General features: G+C 32.6%; 3 protein-coding genes across 3 annotated transcripts in view; 1 reads left to right on the forward strand and 2 right to left on the reverse strand.

Annotated features, from left to right (window-relative positions):
• Positions 1–20,314, forward strand: part of LOC148604410 (uncharacterized) — a 54,515-nt gene that overhangs the window by 26,920 nt on the left and 7,281 nt on the right. The gene's annotated exons all lie outside the window — the stretch shown is intronic.
• On the reverse strand, positions 6,304–7,705 carry LOC148604412 (orexin receptor type 2-like). The gene has a single exon (XM_088550023.1). It carries the CDS (start codon positions 7,703–7,705, stop codon positions 6,434–6,436), a length of 1,272 nt encoding a protein of 423 aa, XP_088406149.1. The 3' UTR covers positions 6,304–6,433.
• On the reverse strand, positions 17,824–19,493 carry LOC148604413 (cholecystokinin receptor-like). The gene has a single exon (XM_088550625.1). It carries the CDS (start codon positions 19,480–19,482, stop codon positions 18,301–18,303), a length of 1,182 nt encoding a protein of 393 aa, XP_088406751.1. The 5' UTR covers positions 19,483–19,493; the 3' UTR covers positions 17,824–18,300.

A 20,314-nucleotide genomic window follows, 5' to 3' on the forward strand; every position in this document is an offset into this window, starting at 1 on the left:
TCACACGATTTTTATTGGAAAATATTAACACGAAGTTTATATAAAGGCTTGAAAAACAGACGTAAAAGCCATTTTTGGCTAAGAACGTCCATTCATCTTATTGGTGAACTTAGGTTTAAAGCTTTAAATGAAGGTAATAACAAAATTATCGAACTGATAAACTCTAAGCAATAGTCGAAAGGAACAGTCAATTTGACCAGGGTTCTCGATAAGGTGCGTACACGCGTATTGGACGCGTCATATTGAGGTTGCACTATACAGATGCGAATGAGTTGCATTGCTTCGTACACAAATCTGACCGGTCTTATGTAGTAAAACTTAAAAATGAATAGTTAAACTTGTTGGAAATTTGGATTGTGGGTAGTAGAGTATTGTGGGTAGTAGAGTATTCGTACATTAATAGATGCAATACTTGTGAAGATAAAAAGGTGTTAAATGCATGTTCAAAAAGGCTACAAACCACTAATGTCACTTCCTATAGGCTCCAATGCTAATTTTATTAAATTCAATGTGTTATGAAGCTTCTACCTTAAGTTAAACCTGAAGAAGACTATACATATTAGGTGGGGTTTACTGCCTTGCACTGCGACACTGGCTCATAGAAGACAACAAGCTTAGAATGGAAATTTCACAAAAAGGGGTCTTCTTACAGAACTCGTTAAAACATTTAATTCACTAAGTAGCAGTGACCATTTTATGTAAAAAATGAAAATAATATAATTTCCTGCAAAACACAAGCTTACCTGTGTAGATCTGATGTGCACTTTTTCCACAGCAACATAACACTATAGCACTAAAAGTAGTGTAGGACTATTTCTGTGTACGTTTTAAAAGCTCATTGGTTGAATTAGTGCTATGTGACCTAAAAGCTATTCAGGTCTTTGCTGCAGTGGGTTCTCTCCTCTGTATCAGCTGGCTGTTTTTCAAAAATGCAAAATTTCGCATGAACTTTAAGAATTAAATCATAAAGAAATCAGCAGAAAAAGGTAGATATATTTTTCTTTTTTTTACAACAATAACATGCCTGGTTACTTTTCATTGCAGTTTTGAAGTGCCTGATATTTTAGAAAATCTGTTTTTTTTTAACAGTCAAGTTTGAGAAGGCAACCAAATTTGTCATTAACACTGACATTTTTTCCCATTATGTTACCATAGCTAGATTTGTATGACTAAATATAAGAGAGTATCAATCATTTTCATGAAAAAGTTTGTTGTATTTTCTTGTTTGAGTGCATCAATAAAGATTTATTTTAAAAAATGTCTTAAAATTAACTGCAGTGGCATATCTACAGAGTGGATCTTAAAAACATCGTGCGTCGGTGCCTCCTCACAATATCAGCTGCATCATAACATCCGGAATTAAAGAAAAAATCATTAAAAGTATCCCAAACACAGTGAAAAAACATTTGTTTGTTCAACATTTTGACAACCAATCAAAATCTTCGTGAGTCGAAGGTGCAAGATACATTTTAAAAAAAATCCAAATAACAATATCAAGGTAAAAACTGAAAGGTTAAAAACACTGCAAATGTCCTGACTAATTACAGGCTTTCCCGATTGAAATGGTGAGTAAAACCACGTTTTATAGGGCGCTATACCTCCCGCTTCCATTACGGTTAATTATTTTTTGATAAATAACAAAATGAACGAGGAACACCTAAAAATCATTTGGAATAATTAAGAAAAAAGTTATTTTTACTAGTTGTTAATGTTTCATTTGAAGAACTGTCTAGTTCCTATGTACACACTCTCCAAATTTCTGTAAAACAGGGATTAAAATATGATGATGTTGGCAATTTTAAAGTCTCGTCACGTAAGTCTAAGATTTCACGAGAACGGGCCTTAACTTCCATTAAAGATGATCAGTAGACGTGGTTGTTTATATTGAAATGACTACAAACCTCTTTTTCATAAATATGATAACAAAAATAATGGCACGATTTACTAGTTGGACACTATAATAAGTTTTGTAGTAACGATATTTGGAAATTTTGAAAAGTATGCATCACATTATTGTACCCGGAAGTTGCTACCTAAATATTGGTCGATCTTCTGTTGTACATGCTATCAACAGTAGAAATCATGTGGAAGTAATAAAATTACGAACATATTTTGCGTGCGTTGACATGAAAGTCGTTTTCAAGCTCTTAATAACTAACAAATGCCAATGTACCTACTGGGCAAATTGTTGTAATGAAAGTACATTTGTTCTAAGAACATTTTTAATTTCGTTTTTTTTACATTTATTACTTTAAAAGAAGGCATCAAATCAATTGCATTTCAGATTTTTGACAAAGTCCAAAGTTTGACGATGTAGTTTTTTTGCGGTCCTTGTTGTTTAGGAAAACGAATCTAGGGATGACATCATATCTGATACAACGGTGTCTTACAAAATTGACGATTTTCTTGTGATTTTACAACTATTATTATTCTGAATCAAAATTATAGAACTCCTGGTAAGAATAACACGACGTTTAAGCTGATTTGTATGCGCAAGAGTGTGGAGATGAGAATTGAATGGTGATGTCTTGGTTAGGAAAATCAAGGAAACAAGGATTCGAACGGTAATAAAAAGATAATTCTTGATAACGATTAAACAGAGAAAATAGACACACACAGAAAAGAACATGAAATAACCAAAAAAGTAACAGGCGCATAGAAACATGGGCAAATGAGCAACTCTGACTACTAAAAACTGGGAGTAATGACCAGGCGCACTGGTAGGGTAAACGGCCTCTGTTTTGCTCGCCGATTTTATCAAAAAAAGCGTCATGTCAGCTATCCCTTAAGCAGTAGTTGAATGGTACTCTTCATATTAATCACTTTTATAAATTGACTTTGTGAAAACCCAAAAACCAAAGTTTTACCATGACATTGTCAATAACATAAATGTAGTAGAGCATTCATTTTTTTTTGGTCAAAATAAGTCACTGTGATTATATTTGATTTTATGTTAAATGTAAATTGAACAGTTTTATAAGGATATATATTGGTGAAACGGTGAAAAATAACCAACAACTTCATCAGTAAGGATATATATTGGTGAAACGGTGAAAAATAATCAGAAAACAACATCATTAAGGATATATATTGGTGAAACGGTGAAAAATAACCAACAACTTCATCAATAAGGATATATATTGGTGAAACGGTGAAAAATAATCAGAAAACAATATCAATAAGGATATATATATATTGGCGAAACGGTGAAAAATAACCAACAACTTCATCAATAAGGATATATATTGGTGAAACGGTGAAAAATAACCAACAACTTCATCAATAAGGATATATATTGGTGAAACGGTGAAAATAATCAGAAAACACCATCAATGAGAAAGTTCTTCACTTACAGGCATTTCTTTGTTGGTGATATTGCATTTGACAGTGAATATATATGTCCAAGATCCAAGCTGAATATTTATGTAATTTGATATGGTTCATTATTAAAGCTGTGTGTACATGTATCAGTTTTGAGATTTATTAATTAGATTTTACATCAAAATCGAAAACACCCACTATTTTTTTTTTACAGCTTTGCCTTGAAGATCCACAAAAATGTCAATAAAACTTATTCAGTATACCAGCATGACCACTCATTGTCATGGTTTGGTCAAAACCGCAAATCCAAATTCCAACCGAAAGGAAAAGTTTCTAATATGAATTTTTTTTTCAATTACGTTTAAATCTCCACGAACTAACAAAATTTTGAAGAAATACAAAATCTGATATCCATTGAATAAAAATATCTAAAGTGTCTGGTTAAGTCTTCATTTTCTTGCTTGGTCATAATTTGAAAATATTCTTAATGTTTTCAGGTCAAGTTAATATAAATCGTCTTGTTTATATATTCGTCTTACCAGTTATATATTATAACTGATCCATCCTGCCGATGTGGTGCTAGCATTGAAGATTCAAATCATTTTTCCTTTGAATGTCCTCACTATTCTGATACATGTATTAGAAACAGACTCCTTATTAATCTAAATTGGTTACCGGAAAATTGTCGAGTAAATTTAAGTACCTTAACGTGTGGTCACCCGGCTCTTACCGATGAGCAAAATACAATAATTTTTAGTCATGTATATAATTATATAAAAGGATCCAAGAGGTTCCATATTGTATAATCAGTATCATTGATACTGTAAGTATATTTAAAACAACCACATACATCATCACATCATCACAATATTTGCTAGTTATATCATGTCAATATTATGTTTATATATTTATTGTATTGTTTTTGCTTGATTTCAATATGTATTGTTACACACTGTATATGGGAGAAGACTTAATAAGTTTGTCTAACTTGTGTCTAATCCCTTTTGCATAATTACGCAAATAAAATATGTATAAACTAATCTTACCAGTTCTTATTGGCCGATCTAATATTGATCCCACTGAAGTATCTCCATGTTGTTGATTGAATATATAGATCTACGTAGATTGGAGAAATAAAGATTGACAGGTATATTACAGATTTGACCATCAGCTACACTGATTAGCGTAAGAATGTGTGACAGACAATACATTAACAACGAATAGAAATTACTGGTATAAATGTGACATTCTCGACACAATTCCATTTTAATATACCTTATAAACGCACGACCATATTAAAGATGTATTGAAAAGTTATGAATAATGTTTGAAACTGTCGATTGTTGTTTGGGCGAACACTACATAGGCCTATATTTTGCTTGACAGAAGGGAGGTAATCGCCACCCTCTTTAATAGCTAGACACGTATAAAAAAATCCTTTTAAACTTTGCACAAATCTGCATCAAATTAGAGAATGTAAACTTGAGACCAAAAATTACTTTCTTAATAAATTCAGTAATATCTTAAATATCACTTTTCCACCAAAGACTTATACGGTGTGTGTAATATGTTCCTGTCCATTAACACGAATTTAATGTTTCCATGTGTTTGTTGCCACATATTATAGCGGGATATCATTTAATGCCCAATTAGACGTTATTTTTTTCAATATACAAGCGCAAGATTTTTGCTATTTAATTCTATTATACAATTCATACATTCATCACTAGAATTACACGTTGACGTAGTCCAAAATAGAGTAGGGAAACGCTTTCGGACCCACGTGGGGTCTGTGAATAGACCAGAGCGTCAACAGAGCAGCCCAGTCGCTAGTATAACATACTCTGACTGAGTTCTTCGGTCAGATATCACGAAGGCTGGGCTCCGCTTACTCCAAGTACTAACATATATCTACTAACAGAATCCCCGTATGTGGCGGTCGTGCGAGGTCCGTAAGGATAGTCAAGGTCGTAAAAGCACTCAATCATCATCATGCATCCATTTATGAACTATTTTATTACATTTACAAACCAGCTGTTCTTTTGATGAGTTTATAATCATTTTTAACTAAGAAGTTTGTTATCTCATCTTTCGTTTCACACCTTTGCTTTACTATTTATCAGCAAAATTACTAAAAATAATTCACGTATACTTAGCTATTTATACCTTTAAGTTAGTTGAATTACTTATTTTGTTTAATTTGTTTGGTTCCATATTTATAACGGACCAAAAACAACACCACCACCAACAACATAACGAACAAGTGATACTGCAAGCAAAACACAAAAGTCGTCAAAACCGGCAAATGGTCGGATTTAGTCGAATTTTGGAGCTGCCATTGAATGAAGAAGGTTGTGATTATCCAAGAAATAAATTTTCATTGAAATCCAACTATGTTGACATTTTGCCAATTTTGGCGGTTATTTTGAAAAAAAAATGGCGGCTTTTTGACAAAATTTGAAGCCGCCATAGCATTTAGAATGTCATGTTTACCCTAGAAAACAATTTTCAATGAAATCGAACAATTTTGAAAATTTGACGATTTTCTAAATTTTTTTTTACGCTTATGATGTCAGCAAGTCAAAATCAGTGTTCTCAGTTTTTTTTATACAATTAATGAGTTCCACTAATTTTATAGATTTTTTTTTATTTTTTCGGGTTTTGTATTGGTGGTCGTCTTGAAATTCCGGAATTAGCTTGCACACACCCTGAACATGCATGATTTTCGAGCCAAGTATGGTATGAATCGAATAAAACGTCTCCGAAAATAGCTAGGACATCTTTACGCGCAGAAGAAGTATAATAATTATAATAATAAAAGTAATAATAATAATTAGCGGAGCAAAAACAACAAGTCGTAAAACTTCGTTTTGGCGACTTAATAACTATTCCTATTTCAGTTCTTTAGAAGTTAAGTTATTTTAATAATTTATTACAATAGCCATGTTGAGTGTGTATATTTGAAGTTGAAAAAAAAACAAGACGCAAAGACGTCTTAATAAAATAAAGACCACACAGTCTTTTTATACAAAGAAAAAACAAGTTCGCAATTAAGCCGAGAGGAAACTTTTTTTTACATAAATTGACCCGGTAAAATTTTTAAGCGCGTGTTCTATATAGATTTAAATATTGACTTGAGAGCAGTTTTGAATTCTCGATCAAGGAAAGCATAGATTATTGGATTTGCAATTGAATTAATGATGTACGTATGGTACAACCATGTCACTATGATGAACTCGTCCTTTGACAGTTCGTCCCAAAATGTAGGGTGAACTCCTTCCATAACTACAATTACTCCAACAGGCATATAACATATCAGTGAAACAGTCGTAATGATTATAAACATTATTGAGAATTTATTGCGTAGTTTTCGATTACGGCACTTAAGATGATTTGATGTGACTATTGCTGATTGGACCTTTGAGGGTGCACCAAGTTTAGGGCTTTGTCCATGACTAAGGTTCGTGTGCTGATCACTAGGAGATAAATTTTTGTTCGACAGTGTTCCTCTATTACTTGCACTTTCAGTTTCTTGGCAATGATGTGCTAAATTGATTTTGATATAACTAATACCGAAAACGTTGTCAGAACGATCTATCTTTTCATTTGTCCTTTTTGTGTTGTCTTTTTCTTTTATTGGTTCGGTCTGTGGATCATCTACGATTGCATTGTCTGCTGTGTCACTTGTAGAGGGTGCTTCAATGTGTTGTTTAAACCTCTTCGAACTGAATTGTCTATAAATGACACAACCAACTTTCCCGTACAAAACAACCAATAATGAAACGGTCATGATCATCAATGAGCCGAACAGTATTGCGTAAACGGTACCAAACGTCTTGAATCTCTCCTTCGATCTGCCACATCGATTCCCAACAAGAATTTCGTCGCTGTAAAGTTCATTTATATCGTATATTACACTGAAAGGTGTGGCAAGACAAGCGGCACCTATACACGAACAAAGAACCATGACTCTACGATATTTCTTTCTGAGGTTGTATGTCCTGCATATTAACAGATATCGTTGAATAGCAATGCACTCTAGCAACAGAATGGACGTGTAAGCTGTTACGGAAAGAATAAACAAAAGACTTTTGCAAAGTGCAACATTTGTAAAATTCTCATTCATAAAATCCCAAATACCACAAGATACAGAACCGCTAATGGTAGCACACAAGTCTGACATAGCAAGAAATGGTATGAAATATCTCTCAGCGGTGGTGTGGTTAATGTGAAACTTATAGACATACAACACGAGGATATTCCCAACAACACCAACGACGAAGTAGATTGTAAGAATTGTTAAATTCGCTGTAAGATTCCCGGTTACTTCATTTTTCCAGTGTTGTAGAAATTTTTCCGATTCATTCGATGAAATCTTTTCCATTATTATCCTCTTTTTCTTGAACCTATCAATGCTGTAAGAAAAACAATGATGTTTTTTAGCAATGCTTTTATTGTAGTTAAACCAAAGATGTACATGTATTTATAAAAAAGGACAATAATAGAATGTCATATCAATTATATTTCATTCTACGTTCATAATTATGTTATTAGTACAAATTGTGAGTTTAAGTTATTGGGAGCAGTGCTTTGATCATTTTGTTTTGATGTTATGAGAAACTACACTGATCCAGAGTTTTATGTAGATTAATGAAAAATAAATTTATATTTAATATTTACTTACTTTCGTTGAAAATGCTTCCTTCTTTACTTTCTAGAATATCAGTATATACTATTAATTACTCCAAATCTATCAAATATTAATTTTGAATATAATCCGAACAAGGCTTATATCTGAGTTCTTCATTTCAAATAATCCGTACCTGTCTATGATATACATTATACAGTCCTCTTGAGGAAATGCTGCTAATGGATGATTTATCAATCAGAAACTTTGTCAATACAGACACGATTTATATATTATATCAATTTTCCAGACCACTTTTAAGGTGACTATGATACTAGCAGTACCAATACACTTGTGTAAACTATAACAAAACTAAGAATGATAGAAGTTGGCTTTTGATAGTTGATAATTAGACGTTGGATTTTGTCAACGTAATTAATAGAAAGCTATTTGATGAACTCACGTTTTAATCTAAGTTATATGTAATTTCTAAGTGGAATTTCCCTTATGATTTATGACGTGAAATCAACAACACAAATATAAGGAAACATCGTTAATTATTAGAATATATCCTGTTATATTCTTATTCCTTTTTGAGTATTGGTAATCCTTCTTACGGCAGCTTTTGCAACTGTCAACTGCAACCTTCAGAAATGCGTCTTCTTGAGTTAATAAATCTACTGAAAGTAATGGTTTAACAAATGCTGTAGGTATTGTTCATGAATTCACTTTTTATGTCTCATTGCTGGTAGTACACGGAAATTTTAAAGAGTGAAAGGTGAATGATGCGATAACTCTTTCAGAATGTCTTATTAACTTCAACCGTCCTGAATTTTCTCCACCTTTACCATTCGAGACCTTTGCCGGGGCAGCACGTGGAGTGTTTTTCATGAAGCAAAATCTGCTTACCCTTCATGAAAACGCGGATCTTTATTGCTGCTAGTTCCATGTGTGTTTTGATTGTTTGAATATTCTTTTCGCCCTTAGACCACCCTATCAATTATCTCCCTTTGTTATTGTAAACCTCGGTATGTTTGCCTCGATTACACAGAGTAAATATAGAATTACTTACATATTTAATCTTTAAGGCAGCTCAATAATGCTGAGATTATGGCGCTTCAATCAATTGAAGCGCCTTAACCTACGTCTCCTTCTCGACGGGAAAATACACTTATATATGCGGGTAACTGATTTAGTTAGAGATGTGTTTGTCTAATTTCAGACACTCGATCTGAAAACGGAAGGCAGTATAAAACGTAAAATGCCCCAAGATTCTAAATTAAGATGACACGTTATTAATAGTTGAATCATAAAATCATTTATCTCAAAAAGTGTTATTGACATTTTTGAATTGAGAAAGAGAAATAATATGTATAACCGGACGCCTGGCAATGAAGAAAAAAAATTCGTAGAGAACCATTTTTCGTGGTTATTGTTAGAATGTCAAACCACGAATTCCAAATTCGGAAACAAACGAAAAGAAAATTTTCCATTCATTTGTGTGATGAAGTTAAATGGTGTCAAATCTATGGGTTGAAAAATCTACGAACTGACGTTTTTCTCCTTAACTGCAAAAATTAGTGTCCACGAATATATAAGTAAGCGGCTCCAGGGAGCCTGAATCGCTCACCTGGTTAAATTTTTGCCTTTCAAGGGCACTAACTCTAACAAGGAATTGTCCGACAATTTTGACTCTATGAAAACTTTGGTAGGACTTATCAAAAGATCATTTCATCAATTGAAAGTTTCATTCTATCTATTATAGTTTTAAAGATATTAGCTGAAAACTGCTAAAAACGTATTTTTTTGCCTTTCAAGGGCAATACCTCTTACATGGAGTCGTCTGACAACTTTTATCCCTGAAGACATTTGAAGGCCTTATAAGAATCATTTCAGCAATTGAAAGTGTCATTCCATCTATCATAGTTTTCAAGATATTGGCTGAAAACTGTAAGAAAAAAAGCCATTTTTCACCTTTTAAGGGCAATAACTCTTACATGGAGTCGTCTGACAACTTTGATCCCTATGAATTTTTTGTAGGCCTTCTAATAAGGACCACTTTAGCTATTTGAAGATATTTGCTAAACCTAACGGTTTTGGAGATATATTCAAAAATCTGCTCCCTGACTCCTAGGTTCTATTTTTAGTAACAGCGGCCATGTTTTTGGCCGATCAAATATCCAAACGATCGTTTAGTTAAGGATACTCTAAAAAAGGAAAATACCAACTTTCATTGAAATCTGTATTGTAGTTCTGAGGAGAAAATTTTTTAAAGTAATAACATCAAAAACAGCAAAACAAAAGTCCAAAAAGGGCAATAACTCCAACATGGGTGAACAGATTTTCACCAAAATTTGACCACAGATAGATTTCATCATGCTAAATACTTTTACCTAGTCATAATTGGGTTAAACCTAACGATGTTGGAGATATATGCAAAAATCTGCTGTCTGACCGCTATGTTCTATTTTAGTAACGGCGACCATGTTTTTAACAGGTCAAATATTTAAAAGGTCATTTTGTGCAATCATGTTAAGTTTCAACCAAATCCATTCAGCAGTTTCAGGGGAGAAGATGTTTGAAGAAATTGTTAACGACGACGACGACGTCGACGGATGCCAAGTGATGGCAACAGCTCATCTGGTCTACGGCCAGGTGAGCTAAGAAGTACGAATAATCAGTTGTGGAAAAGAAAAACCTTACAGATCTATTTCGCTTTGTACTCGATTTCCGTTTGTCTGGACGAAACACAAACTATTTTACAATGTCATTACTTTAATTCATTATCTTAAACGAAGTATGAGGCCAGATTTATATGTTATTATCAATTGCAATTTAGTAATATTATACAGGAAGTATTTTAGTATAATTGCATGATTGACCTCTATGTAAAATGTTTCCTGCACTGTTTCTGCCATTTTTTTTCTAAATGAAGAAATTTCTCTAATAAAAATTTTCTTTTCCAATTGGAAGTTAAAAAGGTAAAATTGTACAATGCAGATATTTAGTACTAACATATAATAAATACACATTCTAAAACTGACCACATTTAAAATCAAATATAAAATGTAGGGATTTGCTAAGTGCTATACAGAACAATTGTAACCTTTTTTTACATATCAAAAACTTGAATTTTCGAAATTAGAGATCAAATGTGATACTTATAACTCACAATAGTGGCTTAAAGCATTTTTTGAGTCATTGCCCTATATAAACTAAACCCCTGTATATAGTTTCTGAAGTCCCGAATTTCAAGAGATTAAATATAAAAGTAGAAAGGGAGCTTTAAACGTTTTACGAAACTTCACCAATACAACGGAAAACCCAGCCTTTTACCGACATGTCAATTACAAAGGGACAAAAACTGTATACCATAATTCCTTGGTCGTAATTACCTTCTATTATTTTTTTTCTAAGTTAAACTCTACTTATTATTAATTTTTATAGATGAAACCTATCAATGTGCATCAATGGATCTCCAAAATTTCTAGACCATTTCCGACAGGTCAACAATCTTATACATATAAATATGCAGCTCTATGCATCTCAAAACAAGGGCTATGGTTGTTTTTTTTTCTGAATAGTGGGGGGGGGGATGATAAAAAGGATTGTTCAAATGATGTGAGATATATTCTACAGTATGTGTTTATTTTGCTGGAATCTAATATAAACTTATGGAAACAAAAAGCATATTGATTTATTATCTTTTTATTTTGCAATTGTCCTCTATACTTCTGTCAACAACCAGTGTCCACAATGTTTGCTGTAGTATTGGCAAAATATATATACTTGCTATGAATAGTAAAGAAATTAAAATAAACTGTTGTTCATGGAATGATTTTAAAGTCTTATGAAACTAGTGTAGTATGTTGTCCTAAACTGTAAACCAGACTTTTCCAATAACTTCATTCACTGTGAAACAGGTCCTTTCTGTCCAGATTGAAGAATAAACTTTTACTACAGAAATAAGTAGGCTCCTACAAAAGAGAAATCTAAGTAGAGAGATTCAGAGTCAATTAAGAAAAAAACCTGCAAAAGGTATATTCTATAGAACATTATGTACACATGCCAGCGTACCAGGAAGAATCTCAAGGCAGTTACAGTGACATACATTAGTATTCGTGGCTTCTTTAATAACTGTTTGAATTATTAATGTATAACAGATCGCAAGATTTGTCATTTAAGACAATGCAAATTCTGATTATGTCTTTTAAAAGTCTCTTTCTTGATGTGTGTGCTGAGCTGGATCTTCATTTGGTAGCTCATAGAAGCAACAGCTGTAGGTAGGCATGTCACCTACTTTGACACATCATTCTGACTCTAAGCCAACCAGCTGTCACTCTGTCCCCTGAAATACTGCATGCTTAACAAAAGGCAGTGACTGACAATTTTAAAGTCTGGTGTGATTGGAACAGGGATCAAACTCATGACCTCCATTCCTCATGATAAACACACTTACCTGAGACCACCACGGCATATAGTAATATTGTGTTTAATTTATTTGTAAATAAATATATACTTTCAATGGCAGCAAACTATTTTTGCAGGTGTGTATAATTAAAATGTTTAATGAATTCTAACTAATTTTGTGACATAACTGAATTTAATAAATTTTCATAAGGAATCCAATAAAATAAAATTGAATTTGGACCAAAAATAAAGAAGTATTTTTTTTGGGTGTGGGCCCCTTGACGCATTATAACTCGAAAGCTGTAAGTGATATCTAAACTCTGATTGAGAAATGCAGGCAGGGATTTTCATTAGGAATCCAATTATTAAATTGAAATCGGACCAAAATAAAAAAGTCGATTTTTTTTTTTTGGGGGGGGAGGGACTTGACTCCTTATAACTCACAAAAACGGCCCAAATTTGATGACCCATTTGTTTAACAGAATTAAAAAAGGAAAACAATAGAAAAAGGTATATCAAAATTGACTGAAAATTCTAAAGTGGATTATTATTTCTCTGGAGTCCTTCAACAATAATAATAATCTTCTGTCATGCACATTTTGGATTAGGTGTAGTTCAACTTGAACATGTATAACTTGCTAGTTAAATAATCTCCCTTTGGTGTCATCCAAACATCATTGTATTCCTTCATGCACATCTGCATATGATACCCAATTTCCCAATAAAAAGTTTATCAAAATCCCCTGAGCAGTTGTGAAAGAGTAAGGATTACAAGAAACATGGACTGAGGGTGATTTCCTATATTCTTCCAACCTTTGAGGGGATAAAACAACCTATAAATACAAAATGTTTATGTTTCCTATTAAATCTTCAGAAATTGCTTAGTATGAACAATTCATAACATTAAAATAACACGTACAAAAAATTAACATACAACACCTTAACCAATTCACAGAACTAAAAGTGTGATCTGTCATTGATCATCGATCTGTCAAATCAAGTCGCTTCCAGTTTTCAACTGTGAACAGCTTAGCATGGCACAGTTGAGTAAAGTTAAGCCATTCTGATTCTGTGTATTTCCCTGTTTAAAGTTACTCCCTACAAGTACATGAATTCATTCATTTTATATCAAATAGAGTGAAATATTTGTCTCTTAATGTAAAAAAAAGCCTTACAATAATTTCAAGAAAGACGCAAAGAAGAAGTAATACATTTTTGGTCAAATGAATAAATAAGTAGTCCAAATTACACAGCAGAATTTTTTATGACCCATGAAAAATGCTTTGCAGGGCATAAATAAAAAAATCCACACCTAATTGTAGACATCATAGAGTCCAGGTCAGGGTTTGTCCACGTAATGGCTGACACGTGCCTGGAAAACTTTGCACCTAAGACTAAAAATCTGACGATGTAATTACTTTAAATTTTATAATTAACTTAGAGCATTACATGCAGTTTTACATGTCCTTTCCACTAGAAGTAGATTTATTCCGCGTCAAATTTCACACCCACCCATTAGAACGTGTACGACTGCTGATGCGTGTGTTTCGATACAAGCACATGTACCCTATAAAACAGATAAATGCCCAATGTTTAGGTAAAGGATTGGAATACAAGTATACATTGAATGGCTGCAAACTAACGGAACTGTGAACCGAAACTTAATGCCTATTTTGCATCAAGCCTTTTAATTTTTTAAATTAACTTACGAATCCCAAGACTTTTAATTCATGACATTCATTCAACCCACTATACTGTGTTTTGAATTACGTAGTGGTAGAGGTTACAGACCACCAATTCAACCAATGAGCATTTGGAACGTACGCAAAAATAGTCCTACGCAGAAATTACCCCTGTTCCTCATAGTGCTGTGAAAAAAGTTCTCATCTTATTTAAAAAAATTAAACAGTTTCTGAAAGGAAAAACATTTCTGTACATTTTATAGGTGCATTTTGCCTCTTGTGATGTGAAGCCTAATCTCCATAATGATTTTTAAATATACCCCTATCTTGTGAAAACACTGGGATTTCCCATGCTATTTATAGACCCTTCACTTCCGGTGACCAGTACTGCACTGCAAGTCTGCTAACCCCACATGCCATTCTGAGGATTGTGAGCTGACATATGTAGAATCATGCTGATATATAGTCCTCTGCAGGTTAAAGTTAAGATAAAGTCCAGAGAAGCCATTGAATATTGTGAAATTAGCATAGAAGCCTATGGGAAGTGGAATTAGTGGTTTTTAGCCTAGGACCGGAGGTAATGTTCGCGGCCCCGTTTTTTTTTTTTTTTTTTTTTTTTTTTTTTTTTTTTTTTTTTTAGAAAAAATGTATATTTTAGTACGAAATCTGGATTTTCCACAAATATTACACCCCCAACCCCCAAATAAAAAGAAAATCTATGGTAATCATTTGGTTTCTTCATATTTTGAATGCCTTTGAATAGTATTACATAGGAGTCGCCATTCGTGATGTACATAAACTTACATATATTTTTCATCGTAGTACATTTGTTTTCAGCCTCATTTCAACACTCATTGAAGTGCAGATTATACAGGTCATCAAGTCTGTCTATAGCAGAAGGGAGATAATGTATTAATTATCCAACATTCTTCTCAATCTAAATATATACACAGCAACACTTTACAGTTTTCTGTAACACCTTTGATCAATCAAGTATATAAAAACTGCTGCAACAGGTATAATTACATCTAAAGGTTGTTCCAATTTCTAGTTGTGTTCATTTTCATACGTTTGTCCATATCTATTTTTAATGGTTTAGGATTTAGAATGTGTGTTGTGCATGTATACAGTTACAATTTATAATTATTATGTTACTCTCCATGATTAAAAAAACAATAAGCTCCAGTTTTTATTTAAGTCCACGAGTTGATAGTTACTTTTGTTTCTTGGTGTGTGTTATTTTATATTAGTAATTTCATGTTCTTTCTTGTACATGTCTATTTTCCCCATGGAATATATTCTTTAATTACCGCTCTCTCGGGAATCTTGGTTCTCTTGATTACTTTACCATTTTCGGGAAGATGTTTCGCAATTAATACAATGAATTATAAAGCAATTTTTCCGATAATGTTCCTTAACGTATACATATAACGCACTGTTTTACATAGATGCCCATCGATTTGATTTTATCATAAATTTACGTGTAGACCATATATACATATAAAACTTCAATAAAACGTTTGTTTACGTCTTCAAAATTAGTAACTGTAACAGAAAATTTGAACTTATGTATTCGGAAATGAAAACTAATTACGACGGTGAAAATAGAGAAAAAACGACACATTGTTGATCATCCTGTTTCCTGACCACTTTTGTATCTTTACGGGACAAAATGGGATCATTGCAACATCGACTTTAACAAGGATTAAATATGAATTTTCAACCAATGACTGGCATTGTTTAAAAATCTGTCTTATCTGCTACCATTTAGAATGGGTTTAACAACACGTAAACAACGCTGTAAAAATAAAATGTCTGAAATTTTAACTGAAAATAAATGGTCCGCTTCTTGAAGCAGACCAAGCAATAACAAGGATACTAAAAAGACAATAGACATAAACAACTTGTACAAAAAAGGGAATTTGATTGACATAATGGAGCAGTTGGAATGTTTTTACATAGGGTCAAGAATATTATACTCGTTGCATTTCTCACGGAGTTAAGTTGAAAGGTTTCATCTTCCGTCAAATCCTAAATAATGGTCACCATAAAAGACAGGTACCAATGTGTTTCTAATGTCCTTAATTTCATCTTATGGGATTAGATGAGATGAAGACAGTCAGAAACCAAATAGAATGTTCATAGAAAAAAAATCATCTACACAAGAAAAGCTGAACTTACCATTCCAATTCGCGTTCATTAGAATTTAGATAAGCATAAGAGTGCAGAAAAAAGTAGGCAAGCAAAATTGTTTACAATAATTGCACACCGTGATGCTTGTTTAATCATTTGTACTCATCTGTACATAAATGTTTTCTGTAAAAAGGGTTAACACTGTAATGATTCCATCATATGAGTATTTGTCATTTTTTAAACAAAATTAGATCAATCTGCGTTTACTGTTTCCTTAAGAGTTAAGTATGAACATAAAATTAACTGTACTTGTAATTGCGGGCATTGCCATTAGATATTAGATAGAATTATAAGGATGACAAATCGAAAGTTATATTTTACTTAATAATGAAAGAGACCTAAATATAAAGATTAAAGTAAACATCTAAAAAGAAATTTGGTAGTACACTTGGATGGCGAAATAGTGAAACGCTCTGTGTATGGTTAACAATGAAGTTTGTGTCTTTTCTAAAACGTTTTAGCTATGTTCTACGTGGGGTTATCTTGTGCTAATTATCAATTAAGATATGAGAAAGCATCATTCTGATACTTTGTGCCAATGTTAATTTCTTCATTCATTACGTTGGAAATGTATAATTTAACCTCATTAGGTAATTTTCACTTATGACCATCTCACATAAGCGGATGGCGATTTAAGAACGATTAAAGTGTTGACTTTCGAAGTAATATAAATCCGATAAAAATTCTGGGAGCTAAAATATGATATTAACACTAAAGGTTACTTAAACAAAATCAACTAATTTTGAAAAACAAGAAATCAAATTTATTGGATGTGACAAAAATAATCTTTTAATTAAAAAAAAAAACTATTTGCACGCACAAAAGATTTCTTCACTGGGTTCCTAAAGATAGTGAACTAACACATTAAGGAGGTAGACCTAGGCTAAAGGACACAACTCTTACAGATCATTGGATCGTTTGTATTCAGCAGTTTACATCAATTTCATGTAAGCATCAAAGTAACTTGGTCAGATTTCATTCTGTTTCAAATGAAAGCTTGATAGGCTTTGGTGAAATTGAATATGAAACAAGCATACCACTGATTTCAAGAGTTTTGCCCCTTACCCTAGGTCTACCTTAACACAATTAATCCCCCTTGATTTTCGTTGTATACTAAAATAGTTCCAACTTTGGTAGTAGGTACCTTCCACATTTTTTCATATTTTTACTGGAAAATTATATGCTGAAGTTTTGCCTTTAATTGGTAGAAAATAGGTTTACATGGGCTTTTTTCATTTATCAATTCTGACTAAAGTTGTGATTTGGTTCAGTGGAAGAAGGTTAAAATCTAGGACTTTTAACTCAGTTCATTTATCATGTTTACCCCATCTCCGGGTCATATGTATTAATTTCAGAAAATGATGGTAAAACTTTCTACAATTTACATATAAAATCCTGTTTGTACATATCTTTAGGCCAGAGAAGTTTTATTCAGTTTGCGTCGGTGGAATTTTTAAATCTGCTCAACTTGAAAATTGATTATGGTTTTGTGCTTCCTTAAACAGTGTTCTTGTTAGAAATGACATTTATATGAGACAAAATTGTATTTATTATTAAAGTTTTATTGCCAAGAAAAGAAAATATCAGGATACGGAGACTACACGACTGTTAAGGTAACGTCATTCATAAACTAAGTATATATAGTATTGAAATTGACAAAAATGGCAGAGAATTTCTCTGATTTTTTAAAATCTTAAAGTACTAGACTAAGTATTAGTAATTCACAAATAAAGGATTTCTAAGTCTGAATATTCAATACATGATGCGAAATTAAATCTAAATAGTATCATTAAGTTCAGCTTAAGTCAATATTTAGGACATTCCCTTAATGTAATGTTTTCATTCAAAGTTTTAATAATACATTCAATTAAGCGCTTAAACATTGCTAAATGCATCTGTATATGCATTTCATACACAGGCATAAGTCAAATTAAAGTACTGAATTTTGTCGCTCGTTTTGGCAATGATCATCAATGCATTATATGAGTTGATCAAATAATCTTATATTAGGAGTATTTTTCTGATCTAAACTGCATAATCTCACAAACATTTCTGTTTTCGCCCAGCTTATTTGTTAGGATTTTGTTGGCGCCGAAACATCCCATACAATGCACGTTTAAAGTCTCCATCCATTGAAGTGTAAATAAACGGATTAATAATATTGTTAATGATGTATGAATGATAGAGAAACAACAATACTGACATTTGTGATGATGTCAACGTTTCCCAAAAGTTAAGCTCAAGACCCTCCAGTATTAGCAATGTCGCAATTGGTGAAAAACAAATTAGAAAAACGCTTGTTATTACCATAAACATTATGGAGATTCTATACTTCATACGCTTGGCATGTCTTTTTAATTTTTCTGAGACATTTTTATTTTCTTTGTCAGGAACAACTCTTTCGACACCAGATTCCATATTATCACATCCTTCTTCACTCGACTGGAGGTTTTTTAGCATTGCGTCACTTTTTGGTCGCACTTGCTCTTTTTCTGTCCCAGCTGCAATGTTATTATCGTAAACGCTGCTTCTGTTTTCTATGTGTTTTAAATCCAGATCTTTTCCTTCTTTTCTTTCTCTGCTCTGCTTAAGCCGTTTTGAATGTAATCTGATGGTATACCCAATGCGACCGTACAGAATGAGAAAAGAAGAGAACATAGTTAAAGTTAAGGCAGACACCACTATACCGTATGTAACCCCTTCTAACTTTTTGCCACATCGTTTTCCGATATATTTTCCGTCTCTATAATAATCAACAATCCCATACATTACGGCAAGGGGTGATGAAAGACTGACAGCACTAATTATTGCAGTAACTAACATGATACGTCTCCATTTTAGTTTTAAACTTTGATTCCTACATATTTTCATATACCTTTGAACAGCGATACACAATAAAACAAAAACGGAATTAAACGTTGAATTTCCAATGGTATAATACATAAACTTGCACAATATTTCATCATCAAAGTCCAACTGTATAAGGTCCCATGCTATGCTCATTGATGTACAAATCATACAAGCTATTAAATCTGCCCATGCCAGAACTGGTATAAAGTATCGCTCCTCCGACGTTTCTCCCATTCTGAATTTATAAACCACCAACACAATAGAATTACCTATAACACCTATAACTAAGTATATAGAAAGAGCTACAACATCTAAAGTGACATCTAGATGATGTGTGTCTTGCCATGATATAGAGGTATTACTTGACAGGTTTGTGATTGAATTTTCGTCAAAATTCATTTTAGACACAAGTTAAGCTTTGGAAACTCTGGGATACAAATACGGAAATAAGTATATTGTATTCAAAAACTTCCGCTTGTACTAATGACAATTAGCTGTAATTTATTTTTCAGTTTATTCAAGTATTCATTATTACATATAAAACGTCGCTACCTAGATGTACAACTATACGAAGAGAAGGAAGATTTCATATTACTTGATTGTTTGCGATTAACTTTACACGTCATCCCTTTTACAATTCACCAAATGGTTTATAAGTTTATATTATCTTATATAAAATTCAAATTAGGCTGAGTATATGGTATAGCTCAATTATAAAAAGACTTCCTTTAATATCAAATTCCTCTGCATATGTTCTTCGTACCCGTCAAAAGAAACAAACAATTTGAGACATTTGAACCCTATCTTGGTCATATACGTATAAAAACGGACATAAAATAATGAAAAAGAAGACGAACACAGTTATCCCAAATTGCACGGATTTCATTTCCTGAAATACCAACATCTTACAGATTTATCAATCCAACACAGTATACTGCTTTGGCTTGATCGTTACAAGAAATAAGAAATACCTATACAGATACTCCGAATGCACCATCCGAAAAGTAATGAATAGAGTCATTTGGTACTATAGATGTACAACAGTTCAATGTAAATAACCTCGTTTACCTACATTTTTTCTGCAAAATTTAAAAAAAAATACAAAGTCTTATCAAGACTCATAGAAGTTATGATGTAGCTTAAAATCTCACAAATGTTGACAATATAACTGTCAAAGCTGAGATTTCCCTCCAGCCAACTTCGATATAATTATTTAAATATGATAGGCATA

This window comes from Perna viridis, chromosome 10 (assembly GCF_037379345.1).
Source record: "Perna viridis isolate PV_CMFRI_1.1 ecotype Kerala chromosome 10, ASM3737934v1, whole genome shotgun sequence".
NCBI lineage: Eukaryota > Metazoa > Mollusca > Bivalvia > Mytilida > Mytilidae > Perna > Perna viridis.

Coding starts and splice junctions, on each gene's coding strand:
- LOC148604412 (XM_088550023.1), bottom strand. CDS start 7,705: ATGGAAAAGATTTCATCGAATGAATCGGAAAAATTTCTACAACACTGG.
- LOC148604413 (XM_088550625.1), bottom strand. CDS start 19,482: ATGAATTTTGACGAAAATTCAATCACAAACCTGTCAAGTAATACCTCT.